This window comes from Sprattus sprattus (genome assembly GCF_963457725.1).
Source record: "Sprattus sprattus genome assembly, chromosome: 19".
Taxonomy (NCBI): Eukaryota; Metazoa; Chordata; class Actinopteri; order Clupeiformes; family Clupeidae; genus Sprattus; species Sprattus sprattus.
In genome coordinates, this window is record NC_137917.1 from 11,977,183 (window position 1) to 11,991,162 (window position 13,980).

At 41.5% G+C, this 13,980-nt stretch overlaps 1 protein-coding gene across 1 annotated transcript; it reads right to left on the bottom strand.

Annotated features, from left to right (window-relative positions):
* Nucleotides 1–107: 107 nt before the first annotated feature.
* On the bottom strand, nt 108–11,308 carry slc6a20 (solute carrier family 6 member 20; the record flags this gene model as incomplete). The annotated part of the gene is made up of 11 exons (XM_080857836.1): nt 108–278; nt 2,517–2,682; nt 3,480–3,639; nt 3,864–4,068; nt 4,860–5,022; nt 5,949–6,190; nt 6,617–6,727; nt 7,299–7,532; nt 7,788–7,879; nt 8,513–8,653; nt 11,185–11,308. 11 exons carry the CDS (start codon nt 11,306–11,308, stop codon nt 108–110), a joined length of 1,809 nt encoding a protein of 602 aa, XP_080713962.1.
* Between the last annotated feature and the right edge of the window lie 2,672 nt (nt 11,309–13,980).

A 13,980-nucleotide genomic window follows, 5' to 3' on the forward strand; every position in this document is an offset into this window, starting at 1 on the left:
TCATAGGAGCCACCACCCCCCTCCAAAGTAAAAAACGAAACAGGAAAATGCGCAAATCAACAGAGTGAGTGACTGTATAAGCGTGTGCATAACAGATGATGGGCGCCCTACAACCCTGAGATGGCACTGACAGTTTGTTCATGAGAGAGCACAGGTTTTTGCTTCTTTTTGCAGAAGGCATAGAGTGCGGTTGCAGGCACACAGCAGACCGATGTTGCGAGCAAAAGGGCGATGAAGGCTTGACCATACCAGGGATATTCCATCACCACTGACTTTCCCTAAGGCAGACAAAGACAAAAAAGCAGTCACAAAAAATTGTTACTTAAAGGTGCTGTATGTAAGAATGTTAGTTTCAAATATTCAGATATTAAAGGAAGTGTAAGTGATTCCAAACCAATCATGCAATCAGCAACAGGGGCCGTTGGTGCTCCTGCCCCGGACAGGAAGGGGGGGGGGGGGGGGGGGGCAGTGGGAGTGAGAGCAGTGATAAATCTGGCACATGCTAGCTACAGTGCTGAATTACATGCAAGAAGGAGAGATGGCCAAGAAACAGCCAAAGAGGGGAATGTCTGTAGAAGTTATATGACCAAAAGGCACGGTCGAAGAGCTGCGTTAGCATTGGTGAGGTGTTTCAATGGTGGAGACTTCCAAGAGTTGAAAGGCATGACAACTTTTGTAGAGGCTGCTCTATTTTCGCTAGACAGGTGGGTATCATTAGTTTTGCTGTTGCACAGAACCAATACTTCACTATTGTTTTGTCCTGTTTGTTAATGTTGGTGGTAGCTTATGCCAACTGGTAGCTAGCAAGCAGGTACCTGTGCTACATATTTGTGTCACATAATGTTTAATTGCTTTCCCAAGGACATTAAGCCTATTTTATAAATTGCCAAGATATGCTGTTGTTTTGATGTTCTCTATAATAGCAGGAGAGTTGGGCCTATGGCTCCCTAGAGTGGCTGTGCATTTTAGCTTCACAGCTGCAACTGTACAAATTGACAGTTTGCTGAACCACAACCTAGGTAATGTTAGTTACATTACTTGTCGTGTGGTTGTTCGCTCTATATCATGGTATTTGTCCATTAATGATTGTGAATTTGAAAAAAAGTGAAACCTGCCTTACTAGCAAGGTTACCTTCCCAAACAACTAACTCTCGCTAGTTTTTGTGTTGGATGCTATGTTTGTTTGATTTAGTTTTTTTTGCATCAACAATGAGAAAGAGATATCCACTTCCAAGCCGTATAAGGATCTTCACCTCCCATGTTAAGCATTGCGCCTAGGCTTGTGAGTTTGAATATCAACAATATTTCTCCAGTGTCATTTACCCTACCATTAACTAGAAATTGCAAAAGAATGTGAAGAAATAATGTTTTGTGAAAAGGATGGCATCACTGGCATAATTCTACCCTGACGATGTCATACTCATAATTCTAATCAGAATATGAGTCTGAGTCTGCTCCATTGAGCTGTGATTATGGGGCGTGTTTCAACGAACCAGGAAAGAAAATGCCTCTTCGCTCAATTGGATACCTAGAACTAATCAGAGCAACGTAGTATGACCATCTGATACATTAAACTTTTACCGGATCCCGTAGGAAGGACGGCAAAAACATATTTTCGATCGACAAATGCCTTAATCGCGTTTCTCTGTTCCTCTTTCAAAATGAATGCGCCGTCAATATCTTCACTAACAGGCTCACGAGATGCCGCCATCTTTGTTGGATTTCGAATCTACCGCTTGATCATCTGTCCATCATCGTATAAAGCCCGCCCTGGCACTTTGATTGGCTGCACTGTTTTCTACCAGGAAAAATTTCTCCCCAACGGTCAAAGAGCCAGACCGAACTTCCCGACCACATTTTTTTGTGGGCGGGGTTCAGGCTGGTATCCAGGCTAGCATAATTCCACACTGTCAAGAAATTGTGTTTCTTATCAGTAAAATCCCATTTCAGAGGCCAAAATAATGACATTTAGAGTTTGTCTGAATTTGTGAAGAAATGGAACGCTCCACTTTTTAACAACATATCCCGAATCAATTTTGCTGTAGTGCTGTAATGATTTCAGGAACAGACCCAAATAAGCATGGCTAAACTGTAGTTATTATCAACCAGTATCTCAGTAGCAAGCCCATCAGATATCAATAATGGTATCTATCAGATAGCTCAAAAGCTTGAGTGCTTAATGAGACCGTAATGGTAGCCTAGATATCTTTCAGTCATGTAAGGCTTTCATGTCACATGTAGCCTTCAGTGTCCCCCACCTTTGCCAAACTTTTTGTTTACTTCTGCGAAGAGAGAGGAGGTAGGGGGGTGCAAACGTAGTGATACACTGTCCCTTATTTGCTTGGGGTGGGGATTATGAAAACATTTGCTAGCTGACAACTAGTCAGCCTTACATTAATTTAATTTTGACTATCAGAAAACCAATTTAAACTGACAATGGCTTGGTGACTGATTGGTTTCCATGGTATGTACAATATAGTGCAATATGGAAAGTGCGATTAGTAGTAGTATCTCACCAAATCTGGGTTCCAGGCCTGGTATGTTGGCGTGCCGCCGCGGATGTACTCAACAATGTAGAAGATGAAGAGACTGATGAGCAGAAGGGGACTGACGACTGCCCACATGATCTTCCAGTACCAGTTGGGCCGATGTCCCAGCATGTCCTCAATGTCCTTTTCAAACCTGTTGGATGAGGTTACACAATGTTACCAACACAAACCTCACTAAAAGTGTGCGTCACAAAAAGCTGATAATGGAGATTAAATGGCTGCCATGTAAATTCAATATTGTTTACTAATCGATTTGACTAGACTACCACAGAAAAGCCTCATTAAACAGATTACTAGTAATCTATATTGGTATCATTCTTCCTTAAATTCTATCTTGTCATGATGCCCAACTGCCAGATAATCAGTCAAATACTCAACAATCAAAATAACTTGAGACTTGCAGAGTCAGAACTGAGACTTATGTTTTCTGCAGTCCTAATGCTGTAACAAAGAAAAAAGACGTTCCTCACTAAGGTGCAACCAATCTGTAGCCCTAGTGTGTGCTGTTCTACCAGTAGCCACACATGTAGCTAACATCTTTTATCAGTTGCTTCATCTTCCTCACGGTTGCTAAGTGCATATTTTCTAGGAACAAATATCGTGACATTTGATGTAGCTAAATTTCGTTCACACTTAACCTGATGCAAAAAGAGTGCCAAAAGACCATAATAATACAATAGTAGGAGCCGTCCAGACTTAGTACAGTTTGTTAAACTAATTTAGCATCCAACTGAATATCAGGATGTTTAAACAATGTTTAGTTGCCTCAAAAGGAAGTTAACTTCTCTGCATTTAGGACTTAAAATTACCCATTTCAAGCCATTCCATCCCCCATCTGTTTTATTCTGTTTTTCACCACTGATACATAACTGGTGGAAGAGACAGAGAAAAGGAGGACACCTCTCTCATCATACAAAAACACAATCACACCTTTTCAGTCCATAGATGTAGCTGACAGTGACGACCTCGATGAGCACGATGAAGAGCAGGGAGAAGGTGGCTCCGTACTCGTTGAACATGGCGAACCAGTAGTTACCCGAACGTGTGGTGAAGCCCAGACCCAGGAGCAGGCAGAACAGACACACCAGGCCTGGGGGATACACCAGAGCACGAGCAAAGGAAACAACACACAATACTGTCAATCCCTTTGTCACTTATGGGCAACACAATTGAACACACTTTGGTATCTGGAATATTATTTAATATCCAGCAAAATGTGTCACTTCCAAATAGGTTAACTAACTCATTACGATTAAAGTGGTCGTCCACATCCATGTTTTCTTTTACCATTCTCCCTCCTCTAACCAAGCTCACCGTTCAGGGTCTCGTTGCTGAAGTTGCGTGCCAGCACTTTGAAATCTCTGAGCGGGGTGATGATGGCGGTCACATTGCCCAGCATGCTGCCCATGCCCAGAAGCAGCAGCATGGAGAAGTAGAGTACCGACCAAAACTGGGACGCAGGCATGTTCTTTATGGCCTCGCTGTACACTATAAAGGCCAGGCCTGTGCCCTCAACAGCCTAGAACAGGAAATAGGAGAAACAGACACTGACCAACTTAGACCTATTTGTATGCAGGTGTGTATGTGTCAACACCAATATAAATGTGAGAATGGCTCTATGCTTGGTGATACAAATGTCTGCAGTGGTAAACTTAGACACTAAATAACTACTAATAAAATAAGCCTCTCAACTTTCGTTTGTCTGCTGAAATTGTCCTGGTTTCATATTACGTTAGTTTCAGCTGTGTTGGTAAATCGTTTGACAATTACATAATGACCAGGACTTTGACACATCTTCTTTTTTTTCTTTTTTTCTTTCCCCTCATGTAAACTGAGAAATGCCTCATCCTTCACTTATGTTTACTTACAGGTGAGCTTGTAGAACCAGAACTACATCAAGATTAAAACATGAACAGAGCTTGTTACACACACTACTGGTAAAATCATGAGTATCTTTGCATCGATTTGTTCTCCTATGCAAGGTAAACGTGTAGATAATAGTCACTTCCCAACTGGGGACGTCATACAGACCTTGAGTGACCAGCGCTAATGAAATAAACAATCTCTTATGCATGCTCAGGTGTTTCCACGTATTACTATGATGATCTTCTTATCAGCAAGACTGATTCCTTCATTGATTAAAGGTCAATAATATAACTCTGTGTGGTATAACATAGTTCAAGCCTCTAGTATTATCAGCTGATACATCTTTTTATTATAATGCTTATCATTTCTTATCTAACCCTTAAACACACACACAAACACACACTATATGCAAAGGTTAAAGGAGCAGGAAACAAGAGATATTACGGTGTCTAGTTCGGCCTCCAGGTCACAGGTGTCCAGCTTTGGGGCTAGGCTGGCAAACTGGTCCGGGTGGGTACGGTTCAGCTCTGAGATCCAATAGTCGATATTGTCCAGGCTAATGGTGTCCTCTGCCATGTCAAAGGTGTTCAGGAGCAGCAGCCTCACCCTGGATGAGAGCATAGTATATAAATAAATTTGGGTTTTTGGAGAAAGTTAGGGTAAGCACCAGTGAACTGTTCTCCACAACGTCTCAACATCTTTCTCTCAATATTGATGCTGTAATAGAAATGTCAATGTCAGCCACAACTGAGTTGGTGGATCTTAAGCAAGCATAGTCTTAAACAAACACCATAGTCAGTCAGTAACATTCATCAGTGCTGGGGTATGGCCCATGGTGTCTGTTACATAGTAGTCAATGGTTGATCCAGGATTTAGTTTGGTGACTGATAAAGCCACATGATGTCAGGGGAAAGATAAGATGAAGTAGGAGACTGACTCATAACATTGTGATCCGTTTGGTGGTTAAAGCAAGTCACAACAATTATGTTTCTGTGCATTCCAGAACCGTTCATGTTTCTCTATAGTGCAGAACCATTCACGTTTCTGTGTATTCCAGAACCATTAATGTTCCTTGGTATTCCAGAACATAAGAGTCACAATAATTTCAAACTCTGCCAATAGTGCAGGAGTCTTTAAAGCTGATATATCTCTTCCCATAAATAAAGCATGCTCATCCTTGTCCTAAGGTCTTCTGATAAGCTCCAGCAGTAAATGACAATTATAAACTAAGCATTCCCACACTTCTAATTCCACCATGAGATAACTACAATGCGGCCCTTCCTCCCTGATAGCAAACATTTCCTATAACCACATGTATATGATCCCATCTGATAGCAGGTCTCCATTCAAACTATCCTGAAAATGCTGTTGCCTCTTTCTGGCCCTGTTATTTATGCTGCCTAAAATACTTTATATACAGTATATATATTATATATTTAAGCCTGTGAGTCACCTGGATAGTCAACCTTGCATGACCGCAATTCCTTATCTATGAAGCTGAACTCAGCTGTGCTGTTCAAAGTAAAGCTTCACCTTTCTAGGCAGCTCTCATAGTTGAATGTGGCCTTGAAGCCATAGATGGAGAAGGTGACGATGCAGGCAAAGATGGAGGTGCCGCTGTTGATCAGAGACACCACGACGGCCTGCTGCTCAAAGTTGTTGTGGTATTGGTTGTAGCTGGCAAAGGCGATGAGCGAGCCGAAGCCCAGACCCAGTGAGAAGAAGATCTGAGTGGCAGCGTTTATCCACGTCTGAGGGTTAGCCAGCTGCTCCAGCTGATATGGCGCGCACACACACACACACACACACACACACACACACACACACACACACACACACACACACACACACACACACAAGAAAGAGAAAGGTATTGATGGGTTTGTGGCAGTTACTTTTTCAATTAGCTCCTTCTGTAGGCAAAGAGTCACTTTCCTTACAGAAGGGAAGTGGTCCAAGGATAAAGTTGTCTAGAAAGCCCTGGTAATTTTGGTGAAGTGAACAAGGGCCAAACACATCATTAGGTGAATGGCATTGTTGATAAACTTGTATATTATGGATAACAGTTTGGTGTGTTTGGGTATACACACGTGGTATCTGGTCAGGTTGACAAGCACACGCTCTAAAATTGGTCTGTCAAGAGGAAGTCAACTCTCCAGCACGCGCACACACACACACACACACACACACACACGTGTTACCTTTGGAGTAAACATGTACTTGACCCCATTCATGGCTCCGTGCAAGGTGACTCCACGGATGAGGTAGATGAAGAGGACCAGATAGGGAAATGTAGCCGTGAAGTACACAACCTGTAGAGGTCAAGCAGGGTCAAAGGTTCACCAATGGTGCTCAGAGGGGTTTGATCCATTACATTTTAGCTACACCTTAACAATTCTGTCTTTTTTACTTGAGTAAAACTACAACTTCCAGGAAATTTACCAGACATGGTTTATTACCCTGACTTTCTTCGAATCAGTAAATAGTACTACCTGACCTTACCTTTGCTCCCTGAGCTTCCCAGAGAGGTTCAGCTTTAGGCTTATGTTAGGAAGGAGGCCATGGTTTGGCACCCTCTTATTAGTTATGTGTCCCAATTGGCTCTCTGTCTAGACTGCACTTATTAATACACTTATCACATACCATTTCATGGCAATGGTCAATAAACAAATACATAAATCATTTTGTAAAATGTTACAGTTCTACAATTTTACAGTGTAGAACACTTTTACACTCCAGGAAAAGCATCATAATGTCACAGAGTCATGCCCCATGTTACACCCAGAACTGAAGTTAAGGTTCTTGACTAAATCTCGTAAAGCTACAACTTTAGAAAAGCTATAGCTTTGAGCTGGGCAGACAGTGTGTACAGTGCCTGCCTACTTTGCCTGTGGACTTGACTCCCTTGACGATGAAGAGATAGACGATCATCCAGGCCAGGACCAGACAGAGAGCCTGGCCCATATGCACTCCCCCGCCATCATCATCACCAATGGAGGGCGAGATGTTTAGCGTCTCCCGGTAGAAGAAGTACTGCGTAGGCGTGGCAACCACACACTCCTCTAAATACCCTGTCTGGTTGCTGTTCAATGGACATGTGGCCCACGGGAGCACAGACTGGCATTTGGCCCAAGACAAAAAAAAATAAGTAAAGAAGCAATATGTTTTAACACTGATGATAATGGTAGCATAGTGCTCAATTCAATTAATTACATATGGGAAGGCTTCAAGAAATCTGATCAGTAAACAAGCAGTTTGTTATTATGGAGTACCATATTTCTATAGTTAAAAATAACATGACACATGTCTGTTATATGCAATATAAGTCCTCTTACATATATGACAATGACTTTCACAGCCATTCAGACCTACCTGAAATGAATGGAAGAGATACCAGAAGCTCCATGCATTGATGACATTGTAGTAGAGACACAAGTACAGTGACGTTATGCAACTTGCAATGCCTAAATGGGGAGAATTTTGGGAAGTATCAGATGATTATATTGGCACAGGAAAGTGCTATACCACTGAACAGAGACACATCTGTCTCTCCTCCTCCAGTGATTTTGGCTGAATAAACAATGCAAAAATATGCCTGGATATTTTTTATCTTTTAACCTTGGCCCTGTTTTCCCTTCAATTTAGGTCCACATTTTTACTATGGACAAAAACTATTGAAATTGTTCCAGTATAGTGACCGTCAAGCAAATCAATCCATCACGTCATCTATCTATCACACCTTTTAGCAGTGGCAGTGGTTGAGACAGACTGTGCATAACCTTATACCACCATCAGGAGGCAAGAAAAAGCAGATCATTGCTTATTTTCTTCAATTTTATGTGCAATTTATGCGGTAAAGAAGAAAACATGCAGCGTCACAAAGAAATGTGGTAAATGGCTGATTTTGCACTGAATTTGCAAATGGCAAATCACTTGTAAGTCACCTTGCTACTGCTAAATGAATAAGTGTAAGGATACATGTTTGTGGCTTGCACGCCTCTTCAGACATTTGTAAATGTGCACACAATGTACATGTGTGTGAATGACAGTGTGACCCACACTTTACATGTGTGTGAATGAGTGTGTGCTCCACTCACCCACTCCCCCCAGGTAAGGGTTAATGGCAGTCCATGCTCCAATGCTTCCCAGGCGCATCTTCTGTCCAATGGCCAGCTCCATGGAAAACAGAGGGATGCCCTCCAACACCAGCATGATCAAGTAAGGTATCATGAAGCCCCCTTCAGACACACATACACACGCACGCACGCACACACACACACACACACACACACACACACACACACACACACACACACACACACACACACACACACACACACTCACACGCGCACACACACACACACACACACACGCACACACACACAAACACACACACAGAAACACACAACTTAAGCACTTTTTAGATAATCACATCTGTTAACTCACAGTATAATGGATAGAGAAATGTATTAGTAGATGAGTCTGATACATGTCTCTGCACTGAAGGGTTAACATCCTGAATACAAATCAGTTAATAACTGTAGTCTTTAGAATAATCCAGGAATGATAAAATCATTGTTTTATCATTTACCATAAGAATACTATGCTGTTTTGTGATTAGTTTTATTATAAAGGTGATTTATTTCAGCAAGAGAGCAAAGGCCAGATCTATCCATTTCAAACACGCCACACACTGTATGTCACACCACTTCTTATTTCAAATGGACACTTCAGATGTAATACAAAACATTTCTGCATAATTCAATTGTAACACAAACCAAAACAGAAACAGTTATTTTGTGTTACCATACTGTATATTCCTTCTGGACCGATTTCTCTTGATAGAGCCAGACTGACATATTCTCACTCTCTCTCTCTCTCTTTCTGTCCTCTGTCATTTCCTTACTGTCTGACTGGAGCAGTCAACCAAGATACAAGCTTAACGACCCTTAAAGCCAAGTACTGGCCGAGGTACAGTAGATTAGGGTTGTCTGGAGGCCCAGTCAATGTTGAAGCTCATTAAAAGTTACAGTTGTGGATGGGGGGGGGGGGGGGGGCAATTAAAAATGCAGTCTGTGATTCTATTGCATACACTTTTCGTTAAATTCAGAAAACTGCACCTCAAACCGCTGGTGTTTGTTCCAACTCTGTAAATGGGGAACAAACAAACAATCCAAGCCAGTCAGAAGCACAGAAGGTAGGGGTGCCATCTAAATATACAACCTTTTTGCAAAACCGAATCACGGACTGCATCTTTAAACAGTGTGGGACCATGACTCCTGTAGTGAGGTGTCCTTCCGACTCATTTCCCCTTCAAGCCACTCAGACTACAGACCATTTCAAATCAAAGTTTTGGGTGGAAAACAGCAGATTACTCTGAGTGTAATCTGGCAGGGTGAAATATTTGAAGGTGTCGCCCACAAATCACTTTTCACTGACCATTTAATCACAGATTAGTCAGAAATAGAAAAACAAGTCGTGTACATGGTCAGTTACACACTGGCTGCTTAAAAACATAGCAACATATTACGGGTCATAAGGACACCAAGGACTAAGCTTTTCAGATCTCAGTTACTTTTTACTGGTGGTCTGATATGGTTTGATTTGAGCATTCTTCAGCTTGCACAGCTTTACCCATTGTATGCAAAATGTAATCACAGAAGAGCTTTTCTATAGACTATTAAAGCTCATGATGTTTAGCCATTTCAACACCTGCAAGCATTTCTATTTCACACAGTCAATTAAGTAGCTTTAGACTCCATAATCAGTAGACGTTAGGGATAGGTGTAAAAATCAATGAAATGAAGTGCATATAGTCCAGGCGACTGATAAGAACCCACTGCCAACATAAATGTCTGTTTCTGCCTGGTGCCTATTTGTTATTATCTTACTGAAAACACCACAACAACATGCGTTATGTTCACCTGTCTTTCAATGCATTTATTGTGTGAATTCTATGCGTCATACTTATCTTAAGCATATATTTATAGAAATGTTAAGTAATACATCACTTATTTTAAGAATACCGTTTTAATAAATGGCTAACTAAGACGGATTTTCCTTACTCAACTCCTGAGCCTATGGTATTTGAGGACGGCCAGGGGCTCTCTGAATAATAGTACAGGCTTTGTACCTGATCCGGCCCCGTGTTACCTTCAATTTATACAACACAAACTTTAACAGCATACAATTACACTAACCAGTGCCATGTAAAGTGGAAATGGAAAAATGGAATATGTATACCAACTAAATATATTTTAAACATTTATGTTTGTACTGTAAACGAATATTAATCTGCACCCTAATCTGAGCAGGACTTTCACTGGTCAATTTGCTGTGATTCCTCAATATCTCAAGGACAGAATCTTCTAAGGTTGTGTCTCCTCGCCTCACAGTTCATGGAAATGTGTAGACTTTCAAAGACCCTTTACCGTAAACCGATTAATAGCGTAATTAATTCGAAGTAGAGAAAGACTTATTGTCAATCCTGTTCTAACCAACATTCCAAGCTATTTTCAATATTGCTATTGCCCTTTTAGTGTGTGGGCTAGGCTACGTCTTCATTTTATAGTTTAAGTCTATAAATAAACTTCACAAACTGTGCTCTCCAGCTTTTCCATAAAGGTGGGGATAATTCTTATCATTCAAATGGATAGATGGGCTCCACCTGTTGCAGGGCTCTACCATTTGAATCTGTGAATTTCTTTACAACTTAACCAAAGTAGCTCAAAGGAACATAGGGCAATACAGTGGTGAAGAGATGTCATACCTCCACCGTGCATCTGACAGAGGTAGGGAAAGCGCCACACGTTTCCGAGTCCAACTGCGTACGACACACAGGCCAGGACAAATTGCATAGGGTTATCCCACGACGGTCTCTCGTCCTTCTCCATCTCCGTATTTCGGGACTGCGTCGATATGCCGTGCAGGTTCAACTGTTGTAGCCGCGGACTGTGCGTAATTTGAATGGACCGCCCTGTGGAAAATGAACAATTCCAAATATATGGACTTCAAAATTGTTTTAAAGAAAGGGTTCAGCACCGATTAGCCCAACCTCCGTTTTTGCATAAGCTATAAAGCTTGAGTTGGAGCGATTCTAAAGACATCCTCTCACAGTTAGAGGAGGGTCATGGCGGTTAATTGGTCCCACTTGCGCAATTCAGGCGAATATTTAAGTGGTGTTTTTTTAAACTGCTGTTTGGTTACCTATCTCATGTAAAGATAGTGTGTTTTCCAACCTCCCTTTTATGACAATACTGGCAATAAAAATGGTCTGACACGAGTTCAAATGGAGGTCCAACTACCTAAACAATAAAGCAAGTCACTTGTTTTAACGTGATTTATTCTGCGTAATTTTTACTATATGTAGGCCTAATTAGGTCTGACATAAACAGTTTATGCCGCCGATATGGTGCAATGTAGCCTAAGCCTGTAAAATGAACATCTTTAATCTGGCCCATTCCTTTTCCATAAACAACAAGTATGAAGTTGAGTAGCCAAAGATAACCCAGGAAAACGCATATTGCCACACAAGTACACTCCCAAAGCTGCGTCACATGTTTACTTGCTAAAATTGATCTTCTGTTTCTTCTTTTCAATTACTGCAAGTTGCTTTTTCCCATGTTTGCTCATAATACTAAAGATGTCATGATAGCTGGCTTCAGGACAGGGCCCTGAGGCCGCTACATACCTGAAAACGTAGCCTCAGAGACATTAGATCAAGACCTTTGCCCCTTCTCAGTTGTCCAGCATTCTATCTAAAAACATGGATCAGACGTTTATTAGACCAAATGATAACAAATAGATGCATCCGTTTCAAACACATTGCCGTCTTGCACCTTGCAGTGACAAAGTCTACGTAGAACCAATAAAGGTCTGAATGGGAGACATATGTGTGACATATGCCTCACTTTGCAGGATACCAAAACACACAAAAAATGATTATGCAATGACTTAGGCCTACTGTCTGTCACCAGAAGCCTTTAATGATGAATAACCATAGCTCATTCAAAGTTATGAGCTTTTATGATAAATAAACTAATTTTACTGAATCATGCACAGTGTATGACACAATATGGGAGTGATTACAAACATGACATATTAGATTGACGAATCCTTTTTAATCCAAAATTATTTCCCATTCAGTAATTTAAATAAAAATTAAATTGCTTGTTTGTTTGTTGTCAGTTTGTTTGTCAGCAGGATTACGCAACGATGAGCAGAGAGCATCAGCAAGCAAAATCGCCATTACATTTTGGAACAGTTCCGAATCAGAGGGGCAGAAACTAGAATTTACTTTCACTTTCTTCAACAGTGTGAGATATGCCATATTGGCCTTGGAGAAGGTCTGCCCTCTCCAAGTGTCCTTTTAGTTTCATTGTGTTTTCTAAGCTTTACAGCATAAATACAAGGGTAATGAATTGTGATACATGTATTTACTCTAAACTACAAATTAACCATTATGTTTCAACACCAATGTATCCATTCAAACTATAATTGACAATTAAAAAAACAAACAAATCAACAATTATATTGGACGTGCTGCACAACAGAATTATCAACACGTTTGAGTTTTTATAGTGTGCTTGCCCACTTCTCAACTCTTCTTCTTGTTGGGACTTATTGTGCAAAGGCACATACGCAGTCACCGCAGTGCTCAACAGCTACACATTTTGAAGAGGACTGGAGCACGGTCTTCAGCAAGGCCGGCATCCAATCCACTTTATAGAGAATGCCAGCCACAGAATCTGAAAACATGAGTTGTATTGTTGTATTCAAATGTAAAATATATGAAATAAATAATGTAAGATATCATGAGTTGTAATGCTCCAACACATCAAATAGATGATTTGTTTTGAACTTATCAATGCAAAACTGGATCAAGTCATGCATGAATTAGCGTGTGTGTGTGTGTATGTTGACAGAGACAGAGTGTGTGGGAGGCCATCAAAGTGAGGAGCACAGCTGTGTCGGTGAACAACATTTTGGTTTGCTTTCATCCAACTGCTAGGACACCCAAATGGAAACCTAAGCATCCATCCCTGTATACACAACTTGTACTTGTCCGGAAGGAAGAATGGTTTCATAATTGTCCCAGGCAGGCCGTTACAGACTCGTCCGTGGTGACTGTGATCACCGGGGTACAAGTTCCACCTGTAGAGCAAGAGGTGATGCTGAGTGCATATTTTGGGTTCAGGGGCATGTTTACTCTCGTCTCAGACAGATGTGGAATTCTCAACAGGAGGTAAACATCTTGCGCTTTACTTTTGGATGCCCCACACAGTCATGGCCAATCCTGAAGACGGACAAAGACAAGAGTAGTTTGAACCAGTCAGTCCGCCGGCGCTGGAAAAACAACCTCCAGCCAGGAGGCCCGGATTTAGAGCCCAGCCGGCGAGGACCGTATGTACGGTTACACTCTCGCTCTCTTACAGTAAACCACTCTAACAGCTTTTGACATTCTGCCGCTGAGAAAAACAGAGACCCCATGGCTGCACTGCATGCCACCAGAGCGAGACCCCCAGCGCCCTTCCTCACCCCCTCATTGGAACACGCCATTAGCGAC